The sequence below is a fragment of the Rhamphochromis longiceps genome, linkage group LG17, assembly GCF_057381845.1.
Source record: "Rhamphochromis longiceps isolate RC_006_pf linkage group LG17, R_longiceps_female_GT1.1, whole genome shotgun sequence".
Lineage (NCBI taxonomy): Eukaryota > Metazoa > Chordata > Actinopteri > Cichliformes > Cichlidae > Rhamphochromis > Rhamphochromis longiceps.
Genome location: NC_140573.1, coordinates 9,645,330 through 9,662,678, shown reverse-complemented (window position 1 = coordinate 9,662,678; position 17,349 = coordinate 9,645,330). Strand labels below are relative to the sequence as shown.

At 40.0% G+C, this 17,349-nt stretch overlaps 1 protein-coding gene across 9 annotated transcripts in view; it reads right to left on the bottom strand.

Moving 5' to 3' along the window:
- Window positions 1–11,416: 11,416 nt before the first annotated feature.
- The window catches only part of LOC146649282 (discs large homolog 1-like protein), a 111,623-nt gene continuing 105,690 nt past the window's right edge, over window positions 11,417–17,349 (bottom strand). For 5 of the 9 annotated variants that reach the window (XM_085386075.1, XM_085386078.1, XM_085386079.1 and 2 more), the window contains 8 exons: window positions 16,809–16,824; window positions 15,181–15,222; window positions 14,763–14,813; window positions 13,919–14,020; window positions 13,349–13,521; window positions 13,157–13,266; window positions 12,340–12,431; window positions 11,417–11,643 (listed from right to left, as the gene is read on the bottom strand). In XM_085386075.1, coding sequence (XP_085242201.1) covers window positions 11,537–11,643; window positions 12,340–12,431; window positions 13,157–13,266; window positions 13,349–13,521; window positions 13,919–14,020; window positions 14,763–14,813; window positions 15,181–15,222; window positions 16,809–16,824 — 693 coding nt within the window. In that variant the 3' untranslated portion in view covers window positions 11,417–11,536. Of the gene's footprint in view, window positions 11,644–12,339; window positions 12,432–13,156; window positions 13,267–13,348; window positions 13,522–13,918; window positions 14,021–14,762; window positions 14,814–15,180; window positions 15,223–16,808; window positions 16,825–17,349 lie in introns of those variants that run through there. The other 4 variants (XM_085386077.1, XM_085386082.1, XM_085386076.1 and 1 more) reach the window with 3 other exon arrangements.

Genomic DNA, 17,349 nt, shown 5'->3' with positions numbered 1-17,349 from the left:
TAGCACCACCCAGCTGTATAGAAACTCCATCATGCTAGCTAGCACACAGTACGAAAAAGTCAGCACAACGAAAATAAACTCCACCTAAACTTGGTTCATATCTGACCCAGACAGACTGCAGGTCATAACTTCTTACCTGAAGTTCAGTTCACCTGACACTCACCGGCGGCCGCCTCGGGTCTCTGCTCCTCCTGCCTCTCCTTTCCCTCATCTACCTGTTGGCCTCCACCACTTGCTAATATGACTGAATCTGTGGAAGCTCCGCCACCACACGAAGTAACGAATGACGATCTAAATCCCAGTAACGATTAACGTGTTCCTGATTTTGGCATAATAACTAGTTACCGTGCTCGTTACCACAATAATAACGTACTTACTGTAACGAGTTACTTAATAACGTGTTAGGCCCTACACTGCTAATAAGATATATAGAGAGATATATTAGACATTTAACACACTTTTGTTTTTCAAAGAAAAATGTGTGTGTACTTTATTCCACCTTACTACGGAGCCCCGCAGGGGACATGGGAGAAAAAAAAATTAAGACGGACTTTTGCGAGATCTCGCAAAACAAACTCGGGATCTCGCAAAACTTTTGCGAGATCTCGCAAACGCTTGATTGTTTGATGATCACGCTTCAGAAGCTTTGCAATTTTGAGACTGCTGCATCCCTCTGCAAGATGTCTCACTGTTTTTGACTTTTCTGAGCCTGTCAAGTCCTTCTTTTGACCCATTTTGCCAAAGGAAAGGACGTTGCCTAATAATTATGCACACCTGATATAGGGTGTTGATGTCATTAGACCACACCCCTTCTCACTACAGAGTTGCACATCACCTAATATGCTTAATTGGTAGTAGGCTTTCGAGCCTATACAGCTTGGAGTAAGACAACATGCATGAAGAGGATGATGTGGACAAAATACTCAGATACGCGAGATCTCGCAAAACTTTTGCGAGATCTCGCAAAAGTTTTAGCCGCATTCTTCCCGTTAGCTCGAAGCTAACGGGAGATCGAGACCTACTACAGCCGGGAGGAACACCACTTTCCCGGCACATCGTGCCTCGACCTCCCGGTCGGCTTCGAGCCACCGTCTGAAGAATGCGGCTAAAAGTTTTGCAAGATCCCGAGTTTGTTTTGTGAGATCTCGCAAAAGTTTTGCGAAATCCCGAGTTTGTTTTGCGAGATCTCGCAAAACTTTTGTGAGATCCCGAGTTTGTTTTGCGAGATCTCGCAAAAGTCTGTCTTAATTTTTATTTCTCCCATGTCCCCTGCGGGGCTCTGTACCTTACTTCACACCTACAGGGAGTGCAGAATTATTAGGCAAATGAGTATTTTGTCCACATCATCCTCTTCATGCATGTTGTCTTACTCCAAGCTGTATAGGCTCGAAAGCCTACTACCAATTAAGCATATTAGGTGATGTGCAACTCTGTAATGAGAAGGGGTGTGGTCTAATGACATCAACACCCTATATCAGGTGTGCATAATTATTAGGCAACGTCCTTTCCTTTGGCAAAATGGGTCAAAAGAAGGACTTGACAGGCTCAGAAAAGTCAAAAACAGTGAGATATCTTGCAGAGGGATGCAGCAGTCTCAAAATTGCAAAGCTTCTGAAGCGTGATCATCAAACAATCAAGCATTTCATTCAAAATAGTCAACAGGGTCGCAAGAAGCGTGTGGAAAAACCAAGGCACAAAATAACTGCCTATGAACTGAGAAAAGTCAAGCGTGCAGCTGCCAAGATGCCACTTGCCACCAGTTTGGCCATATTTCAGAGCTGCAACATCACTGGAGTGCCCAAAAGCACAAGGTGTGCAATACTCAGAGACATGGCCAAGGTAAGAAAGGCTGAAAGACGACCACCACTGAACAAGACACACAAGCTGAAACGTCAAGACTGGGCCAAGAAATATCTCAGGACTGGTTTTTCTAAGGTTTTATGGACTGATGAAATGAGAGTGAGTCTTGATGGGCCAGATGGATGGGCCCGTGGCTGGATTGGTAAAGGGCAGAGAGCTCCAGTCCGACTCAGACGCCAGCAAGGTGGAGGTGGAGTACTGGTTTGGGCTGGTATCATCAAAGATGAGCTTGTGGGGCCTTTTCGGGTTGAGGATGGAGTCAAGCTCAACTCCCAGTCCTACTGCCAGTTTCTGGAAGACACCTTCTTCAAGCAGTGGTACAGGAAGAAGTCTGCATCCTTCAAGAAAAACATGATTTTCATGCAGGACAATGCTCCATCACACGCGTCCAAGTACTCCACAGCGTGGCTGGCAAGAAGGGGTATAAAAGAAGAAAAACTAATGACATGGCCTCCTTGTTCACCTGATCTGAACCCCATTGGGAACCTGTGGTCCATCATCAAATGTGAGATTTACAAGGAGGGGAAACAGTACACCTCTCTGAACAGTGTCTGGGAGGCTGTGGTTGCTGCTGCACGCAATGTTGATGGTGAACAGATCAAAACACTGACAGAATCCATGGATGGCAGGCTTTTGAGTGTCCTTGCAAAGAAAGGTGGCTATATTGGTCGCTGATTTGTTTTTGTTTTGTTTTTGAATGTCAGAAATGTATATTTGTGAATGTGGAGATGTTATATTGGTTTTACTGGTAAAAATAAATAATTGAAATGGGTATATATTTGTTTTTTGTTAAGTTGCCTAATAATTATGCACAGCAATAGTCACCTGCACACACAGATATCCCCCTAAAATAGCTAAAACTAAAAACAAACTAAAAACTACTTCCAAAAACATTCAGCTTTGATATTAATGAGTTTTTTGGGTTCATTGAGAACATGGTTGTTGTTCAATAATAACATTATTCCTCAAAAATACAACTTCCCTAATAATTCTGCACTCCCTGTAGGCATAATATACAGGGATGAACTTTGTCCCGTATGGGGCTGTTTCACTGTACAGGTCTCAGGAGAGTTACTGTACTCTCATTTTACATTGTGGGCCACATACAGCCCACTTTGATCTTAAGTGGGAGTGAAACTCCCCTTTCTGTCATTGTAAAAAACAAAATAACAAAATATTTAATTAGTGAGATATCTTAATATACAACAACAAAATGCAATTTCAACAGTGTGTCTCAATTTTTATACATGATAAAGAAAATTTGCTATAGTACATGGAAGAAACCAGTCAGCACAACTTCAATTACAAGGAAGAAATGTGGAAAAAAATAGAGGGAAAAAAGCCCTTCTATAAAACAGAATGTTTTTGTTAATTCACAGAAAGTGTCCTATTTTTTTCACTGTGGGTCCACAAAAAGGAAAAAAATGTCTAAATTTCTATTGTAGATATCCACATATACAAAAAGTCTGAAAATATATTTAAAAGTTCAATATTTATGCCCTGCTTCACATTTTCCAGTGTTGTCCAGTGGGCTGGATTGGCATCTTTGCTGGACCAATTCTGGCCTCCGGGCCTTATGTTTGACATCCAGAGATAATAATAGAAAGTTCAAAGAGGTTTGAATCCTTTTTTATGTTTCTTTCTTTCTTTCTTTCTTTCTTTCTTTCTTTCTTTCTTTCTTTCTTTCTTTCTTTCTTTTTTTTTTTTACAATGCTGCAGTGCCAAACATCTGCTGAGTGGATGCTGCAGCACATGAGGATGCATTATTGTGGTCATAAAACAAATTATAAATCTGCAGCCTTTTGCCAAAACTCAGGAAGTCGACCTTATCATAAAATGTGTAATTGCTCTCATTGTTGACAAAATGTTCAGATACCTAACAACGATCATTTCCAGGCACGGGACAGGAGATGATGATAATAAAACTTCATCAGCAGAAAGACCTCACTGTGGCGAAACTGTCCGGGTGTGAGCTTGCTCATTTTTTACACTGTGACAGCATGAGGATGACACGGAGGTGACAGTCACACCGAGGTGTCAGAGTGGTGCCATTTTCAGTCAGTGTTTTTTGTCAGCAGACATGAGAATCTGCCTTTCATTGAATATGAAGCGTTTAACCTGCATTTTACAATGCAGGACAAAACAGTGTTCTTTGCATAAAAATGTTGAACTGCCTCTGCATGACTGTCCTGAGCGCTTCTAGGCTTTTCTCATTGGTCACATGAACCAGGGCCAGTGTCATGCACAGGCAATATACTGTACCTAAACATATAATTATCATATGACAGTTTAACTTGCACAGAAGGCCCTAGGCCTGCCAAGACTGATATGGGAATAGTTTATATCCAGTGACCCTGGGTATTTTATTGCAGGATATTTGCTTCGAACTTCTCGATAATGACAAGCTGAACTCCAGGACTCGATGAACTCAAGAACTATGAAAGTGTGAACCTTGGACCTGGTGACGAATTATATCTGTGGAGATAAGTACAGACATCAGAGCGCCTAAGTCGAATGAACATAAAATAAGTTTTTCAGTCGCTTGTATTATTTTGTAGTCCTCTGTATGGCTGGGATTACTTTTTTTCCTTTAGTTAATATCTGAAATGTATGATTTGATACTAATTACACACAAAAAATCATTTAAATCTTTAATATCAGATTATGATAATAAAAAAAACAACAACCCTGGACTGCAGGAGAGAGAGAGAGAGGACCAGACCAGACCCTGGGTGGATCTCACCTGCCTCTTTATTTTTGTTGTTGTGTTGTCTTGTTTTGTAGCTACAGTTTTTTTATTTAACCAATGCGTAAACTGAATCTGCAAAAAGGTCTTCAACTCTGTTTTATTTATATAGCATCTAATCACAACAGTGTCACCTCAACACACTTTACTGTATATTGTAAGGTATAAACCTTACAACAATACAAAGAAAACCCCAACAATCAACCGACCTCCTATGAGCAAGCACTTGGAAAAAAAAAACTCCCTTTTGAAAGTTTGTTCTCAGGAAGGCAAAACCCCCAAAACAAACATTTCAGTAAGAACTACGTGGTAAACGTGTTTTATTTTCTTGTTCATTGATTAGAAAAGACGTAAATTTGAAAGATGATTACTCATGTTATTATTATGGTTATCATTATGTAATTATATGAACAAAGCATTATTTGAGCCTGCATAGGTTTTTCTTGGGCACTCCAGCTTCGTCCAAGAGTCAAAAGAAAGGCAAGTTGGGTTACCTGGTGATTACAAATTGGCAGTATGAGTGAATATGAGTGTGAAAGTTCATTTGTCCCTCTGTCTTAGACCAACAGCCTGTCATAGGGTATACTCTATGACAGGTGGGCTAGTATGGTGGGCCTGATTGGTCAAACATGCTGCAACTTAAGAAAACACCAGCAAATAAAAAAAAAGTTGCAAAAGCTTTAAAAAAGCTCATAAACACAATGAAAGTTTTTGAGGGCAGGCAAAAAACAAAAACCAGCTCCCATTGCGTTTTATTTAAATTTTGCTGTATTTTATGTGCTAGTGTTTTCTTAAGTTGCAGGGCAGAGTTTGATAAGTGGAAGGAATTAAATAGCTGCATGAATTGTATATGAAGACTATTGTTTGGACAGTTTGAGTCTGACAGTCATAGCATGACTTTATGCCGTGTTTAAAATATGGATATTGCTACATAGAAACTACCAAATTCTAAATTATGGGTACACACACATCGTCTATCCGAGGTCTATCTGATATTCCCGTGTTGTTGTTGTTCCTGGATCAGCATGCTAATGTTGATCCAGGAACAACCTGCTGAGGTCCACTCAGGAAAAAAGAAACCAAAGTTTTTTTCTACTCTACTCTTTCTTTACTTTGTCTGCCTTTCAGAGGGGGCAACAAAGAGGAGGTGAGGAAGATCCAGGTGTTACTAAAGGACAAGATCAGAGAGGCTAAGGACAATTACAGGAGGAAGCTGGAGTGGAAACTCCAGCAGAACAGCATGAGAGAGGTGTGGAGGGGCATGAAGACCATCACTGGATTCAGGCCAACCAACAGCAGGGGAACTGAGGGAGGTGAGAATAGAGCCAATGAGTTGAATCTGTTTTTCAATAGATTCGACACCACAGTGTCTGCTCCTACCCCCACAACCTCACCTGTAGTCAGCCTGGAATCCAGAGCCACACCACTGTGCCAGCCTCTCTCTTCACATGTTGCCTCCTGTGAGATTCCTGACACCCCTCCCCCACCCATCACCTTCACTCAATACCAGGTTGAGATGCAAATGAGGAGACTTCACTCAGGCAAGTCTGCTGGACCAGACGGAGTGAGTCCCCTTGTCCTCAAGACCTGTGCCCCCCAGCTGTGTGGAGTCTTTCATAAACTGTTTATGCTGAGTCTGAGTCTGCAGAGGGTCCCGGTGATGTGGAAGACATCATGCCTCGTCCCTGTACCAAAGACGCCACGTCCCAGTGGCCCCCAGGATTACAGGCCCGTGGCATTGACCTCCCACATCATGAAGACCCTGGAAAGGCTCATCCTGGACCAGCTGCGACCCATAGTAAGACCACACCTGGATCCCCTTCAGTTCGCTTATCAGCCTCGTCTCGGAACAGAGGACGCCATCATCTACCTGCTCAATCGTGTCTACACCCATCTGGTCGACTCCTTTGTCACGTGGTGTGAGCAGAATCATCTGCAGCTCAACGTGGCAAAGACCAAGGAACTGATCGTGGACTTCAGGAAGACCAGGAAACACTTGACCCCTGTTTCAATCCAGGGGGTCAGTGTTGACATTGTGGAGGACTATAAATACCTTGGAGTACACATTGACAATAAACTGGACTGGGCTAAAAACACCACAGCACTTTACAGGAAGGGCCAGAGTCGTCTCTATTTTTTGAGGCGACTGAGGTCCTTCAACATCTGCCAGAAAATGCTGAGGATTTTCTATGAGTCTGTTGTGGCCAGTGCGATCCTCTATGCTGTTGCATGCTGGGGGAGCAGGCTGAGGGTCGCAGATGCCAACAGACTTAATAAACTGATCCGTAAGGCCAGCAATGTTGTGGGGATGGAGCTGGACTCCCTCAAGGTGGTGTCGGAGAGGCGGATGCTGTCCAAGATAAAGACAATGTTGGATAACACCTCCCACCCACTCCATGACATGCTGGTCAGTCACAGGAGCTCGTTCAGTGAGAGACTGAGATTACCGAAAAGCACCACTGAACGACACAGGAAATCATTCCTGCCTGTGGCCATCTCCCTGTACAACGCATCCACTTAACACACTGTTTGCTGCTACAACTACACATGTTTCTTTTCCAAATATTTATTTATAAGTGACTTATGTATGTATGTATGTATGTATATATATGTATATATTGTACTATTCTTAGTTAGTGTATTGTCTGTCTTGTCTTAATGTTGGTTTAAAATGGAGCACTGTAACAAAAAATAATTTCCCCCAGGGATCAATAAAGTATTCTGATTCTGATTCTTTGTGTCCCCTCTTTCTGTCTTCTCTTCTGAATTGTAAACCACATACCTGTAGGTACCTCTTTTGGTCCTCGAAATGGTATCCATACACATTACTGTGAGCGCCTAGTGCTATGAGTTCTACTAGTTAGCCATAGAGGTTCCATATGTGGGCAGCACAGTGGTGCACTTTACGTTTGTAAATGATTCTAAATTAATCCATGGATGGATGAATGGACATCTGTGTAGATTGTACTGCAGGGACAGAAATGGACTTTGCCTGATCATTTCATGGTATGCTTTTCAAACCATGTGTATTAATAGAATATACCTGAATATTAAACATCTGGAAAACAAATCCTAGTGTTTGGATAAGTGTGTCTCTGTTGTTGAGCATTACCTTCAAGAAAGCGGTGACAGTGTGAGTTTAGAAATTTCTGTCTGCATCCCTTTTTTTTGAGCATAAGTATGGTAAAAAAAAAAAACTCTTAATAACACCTGTCAACACAATTAATATTTGCACCCATTCAAGACCCTATTTATAAGCAATATATAATCTGCACCCTTTTTTCCTGAACTAATGATACTTTTTTCCAATTGTGCTGCTTGAAGAGTCAAATCAGACATCCAGAGAGAGCACTACAAACTCGTAGTAGAGGTGAGAGTAAAGGAACTTATATTAGATTACAGTTTTAAGAGAATATTCACATTCATACACATTCCACAATGCAAAAAAAAGAAAAGAAGGTTAAAGGTAAAAGGAATTCAGTAAATCTCAATAAAGACTTTTATTTATGTTTTTTTGTACCAAAATAGGCAGTTAGAGCAGGGATAAATATTATATGTTAGATATAGTTCCATCTCTGTAATAGATTCTTTGCATCGGTGCTTTACTCTAACATACAGTGGCATGGTGCCCTGGCTAAAAACACACAGCCAGAGTCATACAGACAGCCCAGTTCTGTCAACACACAAACACAGTACTGATCGACCTGAATCAGTGAGGATTACAGATTTGGCCTATCTGAACATTCTGTGGAGAAACATTTAAAGCCTTTTAAAACACATGCGGTCAAAAACTGGTTGTTATTTGAAATAAAAAGCTACTCTGTTGACAGAACAGTCTTTCTATACGTCTCCAGTCTCCAGTCAGCTTGGAGAAGTCGCCTCGGGGTTGGAGGATGGAGATGGGGAGCGGGTGGCTGACAAGGTCCATACAGGTGGGGGCTGCGTCGCCAAAAGCATCTTGGGATCTCGAATGTTACGTTTGGAAAACAAGAGATTATGTTACATCGTGTTTCCGGTGAGTGTCGTTCATGACCTCAGCACTCGCGATGTTGCTCCCTGGAGAAACTGGAAATATTACACCAACGCCAATTACGTAGCAAAGGGCTCTCAAGAATGTACGCTCTAATCCGAATAACAAAATATCTATGAGGCGGATAGAGTGTAAATAATTTTTTGCAGTCATGCGACAAACTTTACAGGTGCAACCTGGATTGCAAGAAAGTGAAAATAATATTGCTCCACAGCACCTTTCAGGCCACTGAGTAGAATGCATTAAATGGCCCTTGCGATAAAGCAGATGCAATGCTAAAAAACAGATATACTCAACAACACTGCTATGATTTTTTTTGTTGTTGTTTTCGTTTTAGTTTTCAGTACAAGTAGAGTTTAGTCACGTGTTGTTAAGCTGAGCCTTGGCGACAAGCAGCAAAGCCTCTGAAAAGACTACTACAGGTAACAGATGCACTAAGCAAGCTTCACATGACCAACAGAGTCGCCATTGTTAGGTTACATGTGCTGTTAACGTGGTCACAGACTCCACTGAGTAGCTTTAACCCCATAACGCCAACTGTATCATATTTAACACATGAGTTGTGAGTTTTTTTAAACTTCTTTAAATATCATCAACCTAAAAAATGTCAGATAAAGCAAAAATTATACAGATTGAAACTCGTGTATTGATAATTCATTTCTTTTTTTTTTTTCTTTTTTCATTTGTCAGAAGGAAAGGAATGGCTCAGGCTTAACAGGGTTAGGTTTGCTTCTCGTGCTGTGTAGCCTCCTAAATGAATGAAAAGCCAAACATTTCATCCTTCAATGCATAAAGTAGACATTTGTGAAATAATGAAAACAGGCTCCAAGATATAACCCTTGGATAATTATGGATGGAGTGCGGAGGTCACACATAAAGGCTTAAACTTAAAAGGGGGGTCAATGCTTAAACTTATAAATCCAGCGGGGGAAAAAGTGGATTACAGTTAAATGGTTAATCCAAACAGCAAGTTTCTCCAGAAGAGTACACTCGATACCCCTAAAATACTCATCAACGACAGTATGACGTGTTTTTTAACCTTTACCAAAAAAACCGCGTCGACCAGCTTCGTCTCAAAGCAGCTCAATCATCGCTGAGGGAAAAGCGAGTGTGTCGTGCATCACGTGCGCAGACCGGAAACACTGGGAGGGTAAAGATGCTTTTAAGAAACCAGCCCTCATTAGTGCAACTACGGTAAGAAGGAAAGCCGTAACAATGATGATTACGATCGTGATGATAGTGATGATGAAGCAGAAGATACACTGTTTAATGCTGGCGTGCGTAACTAACGTCACACTGCGCAGAGGAGGAGACACGAAGGCATGAGACAGAGAGAAGGAAGCGGAGGTGGAAGGAAAAGGCAGAGAAGCCTCTTTGAGATGAAAGCTTCTACGAAACAGACTCGATCTCGAATCTGGGCCACTGTTTGTCGAGCTGTCGAGTACAATTTTAGAACTTAAGTAATAAGAAAAATGTCTAAATTCAGTTTTATTTTATTTCTCCTAACAAACTGGAGCAGTTTATGGTTTTATTCTGACTTAAATGTTGTTGTTTTGGAGTGTTTACACAAACTACAGCTTGTACAATAATCTGTTATTTGTATCTGATTTTAACATTTTAAAGATTTTCACCATTTTCCCTTCATCTGTACTTTGTATTCCAGACAAAGTATTTATGTATCTTGTAAATTAGACGATACATTTCTACTGAAGATAAGAATTTGTGAAAAGTAACGAGCAACAGTGCAGATGACTTGACTCTGATTGGTGATTGGTTGTTCGATGGCCTTATGAGCTGCTCTATCGTGTTTACTCTTTGGCTGTAAATTGCAGTGAGCTGCCTGATAAATATGACCTTGTCTCTACTCACCATGGAGAACTGTGAGTTATATTAAAAATATTTCTCAGAAATGTGATAAATGCAGGCCCAGAGCTCCAAACGTACTCCATCATCAATATGAGGCAGTTTGTTTTTGACCTTTTAATAGCAAACTACTGATAGAGGGCTTTGCACTTTATTTATTTGAATTTAATCTTCGTTTGTTATCGGATCGAGAACTGCTGCTTCTTAATATAATTATTATTATGTCACACATTGCTTACAGATTAAATGATTAATATATTCTTGCTACATCTCTAAACAGTATTTGTTTTGATGCCAAAATTCTGCGGCGTATTGAAAATTTTATAATGATTTTCACCTCATATCTAAAGTCTGTGGATAGTCAAAGGAAGAAAGGGAATGAAAGGATTGAGGATTGAGAAAAAACATGAATAAGAAACTGTAAACAAGAGTGATGCTATGAGGAGAGACAGACAGAGAGGGAAGGAGATCAAGATTTTGTCCCAAAAACATGCTCTTAAAGCTACAGCGTGCAAAAATCTGCCTCTTGGTGACAATATAATCATTACAAACCCATACATGAATGCATTACCCTTCGTTAATATGAAAACAACAACGACAACAACAATAAGAAGAACAATAATGAAATCAAATCAGATAATGGTACATGTCGCCTTGATTTAAACCACCTCCTTAAACATTAAGGAACTGAGCCGTAGGAAGATCCACCAATAGGCTGCTGGACAGACATGAGCTCCTCCCACTTCAGGAAGCAGCAGTCCCAGATAGTCCCAGCCTCGTCCCACTGAATGTGCTTATGTAAATGTGTCAATGCATGTAGTGATGTGCGTGCATAAGAAAAAGAGAGCAAGGAAGCAGGCTGATAATAGAAAATTAGACAAGAAGGAAGTGTGCAGAGAGGCTGATGTTTGTGTGTGTGTGTGTGTGTGTGTGTGTGTGTGTGTGTGTGTGTGTGTGTGTGTGTGTGTGTGTGTGTGTGTGTGTGTGTGTGTGTGTGTGTGTGTGTGTGAGTGAGTATGTTGTATATGGGTATTTATTCAGAGTCGCTCCTTGGTGGGAACCCAGATGTAAGGACCAGACTGCTCCTCGATGATTTGCTTCACCTGCGAATACACTTCCTCTAGAGTTGAGCCCTGGACGATTGCTGCAAGAGAGAGAGAGAAAAATATTAAAGATTAAAAGATGTGTTTAAATCAAATAATGTGACACACAGGAAGAAAATAGTTACTGTAGATGGATGGATGGCCAAATATTCTCTTCAGGTGTTGGTAAAGATCAAAACCTGGGCTAAATGAGATTTTATGGACCAAAAACACAATCCCACATGTATAATAGCTTAGCTTTAAAACTACTCGACGTGTGTAAATATGTGAATAAATCACAGCTTGCCAACAACTTTATCAGCATTAAAGGTGACAATATGCCAGTGTGGTTCACAGCTTGCCCCTGCTGCATGTTTAACAGTTTCTCCAAGCTGCCTCCTCCACAGATTCTCCTCAAACACAAAAATAAACTTGATCACATTTTCACTTACACCTCAAAGCATACTAATCTTTGATCAAAAAAAGTTGAGCAGATATGGAAAATGTTAGTTTTACCCTACTTTCCAAAGTTATACAGCTCATGTGTACAGTTTTCTTTTCAAAGTGTATAACCGCCACAGGTGAGACTTTACTGTACAGTATTTATCATACACTCACAATATCCTGATATTATTAGGGCAAAATATTTCTGCAGTGATTTAGTAGTAGCAGTGACTCTGGAGGCAGTCCAGATGTGCACATGGAGACAACCTTGAGGGGGGAGATTTAAAGGTATGTGTTTTGTTTAGGTGACTCACCAGTGAAGTACTCTGTGAACTCCTGCTCCAGTTTCACAGCTCTGTCGTAGGCCTTCCTTGCCTGCTCCTCACTGAGACGCTTATTCATCTCTCTGCAGAAAGAGACTACAGTTATTTTTCTGTAAAAAAAAAAACCCCATTAGACCCTATGCAAAAATAGCCCTACTGATATTTTCGTAAAGTTCAGCAGTGTTAAGATGACTCAGTGACTTTTAGAAAACGGAAAGTGATGAGTGAACAAAAGTAAAGGAACATATAAGCAAAAAAGAAGCTGGGCTTCACATTTATTTAAATGAGTGAAGTTTAGCCCTCATTTAAAATAATATAGGCAACATTCTCACTGTAGAGGCGTTTGACTTATTGCATATTGTATAAAAATACTGTCAACCGGCAGCAGTACCCATCAGCCGTCCAGTAAACTCACTACGGCTCAGGGGTAAAAATGAAGTTCACTGAGTTTTTTCCCTAATAAATGCAGCTACACATTTTTTAATGGAAAATGAGAAAAAAGTACCTTCATGAGAGGTATTTCATCAGTATGACATAAAAGCAGAACTTTTGAGAATTAATATTTGTCATGTCAACCTTGAACCGTCTCTTAGAACATTTTTGTGGCACTTATTTAGAGAAGTTATACAATGTTACTGGCTTTGTTTATGTTGCTGATAGTTTTTACTTATAAGATGCTTATAGGATGCTATACTTATCATATTTTTAACCTTTCCATTTGATTACTTGAGCTTTGAAAGAACAGATGATAAAACAGTGCAAGACAGATGCTCAGATTGTCTTTGAACCGTTATGTTGTGTCACTTACAAAATGTTGTCGACACTGAGTGGTCTAATGAGGATAGCGATGGGATGGAGGCCTGCCATCTGGAGACGCTTTATCGCGTTCCCTGATACATCCAGTATGCAGTGCTTGCCCTGTGGGAGAGACACGGAGTCAGACATTCTTTCTTCCCATACCCTCGCTCTCTTTTTCCCATTGATCGTGTCTCTGTCTCACCTTGTCAGCGACCTCTTTGACAGACTGTATGCTGGTTCCATACAGATGGTTGTTATACTGTCCAGCCTCGATGAACTTGTGCTCCTGAATCTCTCGCTCCATGAGCTCTCTGGAGGACATGAAGTGGTAATCTCTGCCATCCACCTCGTAGTCTCTCCGTGGCCGTGTTGTGTCTAAAGATCAGAATTTACACAGACTCAGGCAAAGAAATAAAATATCTTAGTGTGCAGTATCCTGCTCATGAGCACCTTAGTGCACATATTAGCCTAAAACATTAAGATTAAAAAGCAAAAACACAACATTATGTCGCATTAGGGACTCATCTGTCTTCAGGGTAGGACATCCATTTTTTGGGGGTTTGGGAGTCTCATAAAAATGTTTGTCAGTTTTTTTCTAATCTAAAAAACTGAATGAGGCAAACGTGACCCTTCACTGAGCTCATAAAAAATGTATTAAAATTAGGCATGACTTTGCGATTTTGATTTATTGCCTCAAGGTCATAAGGTTTGCAAAGCTCCAGTAACTGTTGCAGGTTTCTACTGGGATTTATAATGAACTAAAGGCACTCACGTGGGACGCAGGAGCCAAACTTGTCAGGGAACTCGGAGATGAGGTCATCGTTAACCCGATCTTTCATTGGTCCAAGCACGATGACTGGCCGTGTGTAATTAACTGAGAATTGACAAAAAAAAACAAAAAAAAACAGGTTCCGTCAACGTGTAAAATCCACTCCTCTGGAGTGTCTTTGAAGGATTCACAGTTTTAAAAAACTTATACCAGCCCTTTAACGCTGCCTGTCTGAAATCAGTCATTTTTACCTTAAGTCACCTCACTCAAAAGAAAAAAAAAAACTGGAAAGCGTGCATCAAGAGGACCCTAAAATCTATAAAAATTTTAATGCAGCTTGCTCCAGATGATTTATTTAATACAGCTAGGAAGTTTGTAATGACTGACCCACCGCTGCTTCAGTGGGATTTAAGCAAGCTACAGAAAGGTTTTCCAACTACCGGTCGACTGTTTTTTTTCTAAAATAATGAATTCTTACAAACTCAATTAATTACTTCCCCCAGGCATGTTTAAAGATGTTACAAAGTACTCTGCTTTAATAATACATTGTCTAAGATGTGTTGATTCTTAAAGCTACATCAACTGATTTAAATGGTTTGAAGTTTTAGATTTTTTTGCAACGGCCTCGGATTCGCTTCAAAAATGCTGTTTGCAGGTAAACACTAAACAAACACAGCGAGCACTTTCAACACAATTTCCCTGTCAAAATGACAAATTCTTTCCAATGAGAAATGATAAAGATTGAAACACAGTTTTGAGTAGAGAAGCACTTTAATTTACCTACATAAGCTAAGCTAACACACATGAAAAACAACAACAAACCAAGGAGGAAAGGGAAGCCACTGACCTTCATGCTGCATGACAGGCTGGTAGGTGAGAAGGATCTCCTCCTGACCGGCTGTTTAAACAAACACAAATGAAGGACACATTAAAAGGACCAACACTTGACAACATATCACGCCCTGATTTCTACTTTTGGAAAAAGAGTTCTTCAACAGCTCTGGAAAAGCAGGCTGCAGAAGCAGAGAAATGTAAACTGTACACACAAAGACATGCACGTAAAACTAAAGTAAACCATAGCACACAATTATGCGTGACACACCCACAAGCACACACAGAGGAAAACCTACAGCCCAGCAGCTACATCAAGCAGGTGATGAACTGAGAGGCAAAGTTTAAAAGATCAAGAACAGAGTGAAGAAGAAAAGTACATTTAGGAGAGAGAGAGAGAGAGAGAGAGGGGACAGAGGAGGGGCTAGACTTACAGGAACTACTCTCATTATCATTGGTGCCAGAGTATACCAGCTCTGGAAGGACAAGACAGGTCAGAGTCAACACACACACACACACACATATATATATGAACACACATACAACACACACACACATATGTAAACACATGTACAAACTTGCATTCACTGTCGTAGTTTCACTTTTCAAAACAGAATTCCATCCATCCAGTTTCTATATGTGTGTTTCACTGTAATATCTCAATTATAACATCTACTGCTTAATACACAAGGAAAAGTACAACAATGCTCAGAGAACTCAGTCAAACTGTACACCAGTTGCATTTTTTCTGATATAATAAAGGGCAATTTCTAAGGTTTACTCCAAAACTGTTTTTCCAATGTCTCAGATTAAATGGGGCTATTGTAAGGGCACCTTTGAGCAGGATCTATATCTACGTATAAATTGACTTCTTTCCTTACATCTGCAAATTAAACACAGACTAGTACACACATGGTGTTATATATATTTGTGTAAATTAGTGATTTTTTAATATTTTGCTTTTTTGATTTGATTTTGCAATTTGTGTTTTAAGTAACAAAAGAAAAAAAAGGGTTTTTTTTCTAGCATTACTGAAACAAAGACATTTTGTAATGTAATAAGTAAAACACAAATAATATCTCAATTATGTTTGTACATTTTCGTTTTTTAGCATAAAAAAATAATGAAAACCATGACCGAATTAGAACGCTGATTATTTTATCTTACTAATTCAATGTGTACAGCACCAATTCACAACAACAGTCACTTCAAATAGCTTCATACTATAAGATAAAGAGCGTAAAATATTAAAAAAGCAGTCCCAACAATCTTACAAATATCTGTCATGATAAGAGAGCTATTTAAAAAAATATTTCCCTATAAACTATAAGGAGGCATAACAGACTCCAATGAGCCCGTTTAGTTCGCTCTGCTCGTTTGAGGGTTAGAAAATGATGTGCAATAGTTTCACAGCTAACTCATGACGAAGCTAGAAAAGTTTAGAGATTGAGCAATTTAATGGGCAATTAAATTGAATAAAAAATTCAGGAGATTACCATGCATATTTTAAGTTGTCTTGCACTTTTTCTGAGGGAGCCTGTCTGTGCTTGTTTATAGACTCTAACTAAATTATCAATGTTGTAGCTTTTGGAAATTAACACAAACCTTTATTATCAAGAACCATCAAATATGGGCAAGTTCCACATTTCAGATGCCAGTATTAATTTTCTAATAGCTTTTACTTGCTGTAAATATTCATACTGGACATTTAAATGCGCCTTCTTGATGCATAAAAGTAAAACAATCCAGACCTCTTCTGTGCAAATGCACATTTGGACATTTAGCTGAACATAACTTATTCCAAAGTTGACACTTTTTTTTAACTTTGTAAAGTAAATTTTAAGGACGACTTACTTTAAGGTAGACTTGTACTGAACAACTGGTTTTTGGAGTACTGCTCCAGACTTTGTATGTTAGGTGTGTAATGAACTCTATATTTAATTGCACCCTATTACTTCTCCTCCAACTGGAAACTTAACAGAGTTTAGGTCTGGTCAGGTTTGAGAAAAGGTGGAATCATATGTGCTGACCAGCAGGTGTCGCTGAGAGAGAGAATACCTACCTTTATCATCCTGATCCTACAAAGACAAAGAGAGACGGAGAGAGACAGAGAGAGGGGGGTGGGGGTGGGAGGGGGTGGTGGTAAAGACACAATTAATTATCATATTGAAAATTATTCCAGGAGTATCTTGACTATTATCAACAGAAGCCTATTTGAAAGCTTTGAGCTCTCTACTGCGAACGCATATACCCAAAGTTTTAGAGAGCAAGAATAATTACAGTGTTAGTGCAGCAGGGTGTGTGTGTGTGTGTGTGTGTGTGTGTGTGTGTGTGTGTGTGTGTGTGTGTGTGTGTGTGTGTGTGCATGCTTCGCAATTTTTAATTATCATCTCTTCACCACCACACGGAGCTGCTGATTGCAGCGTTGCTGATTCAAACAGTGTGAAGAAAACAGAAGAAGGGTGAGAGTGTGCGCTGACAACACGGTGATATCAATAGCATGTGTTAAACCTGTGCTCAGCATCACACTGTGTAAAGTGTGAATAAAGTCACATTGTTGCCACTCTCTCTGTAGTTTGACTTTGAATTAAGGTTTCCCCCTG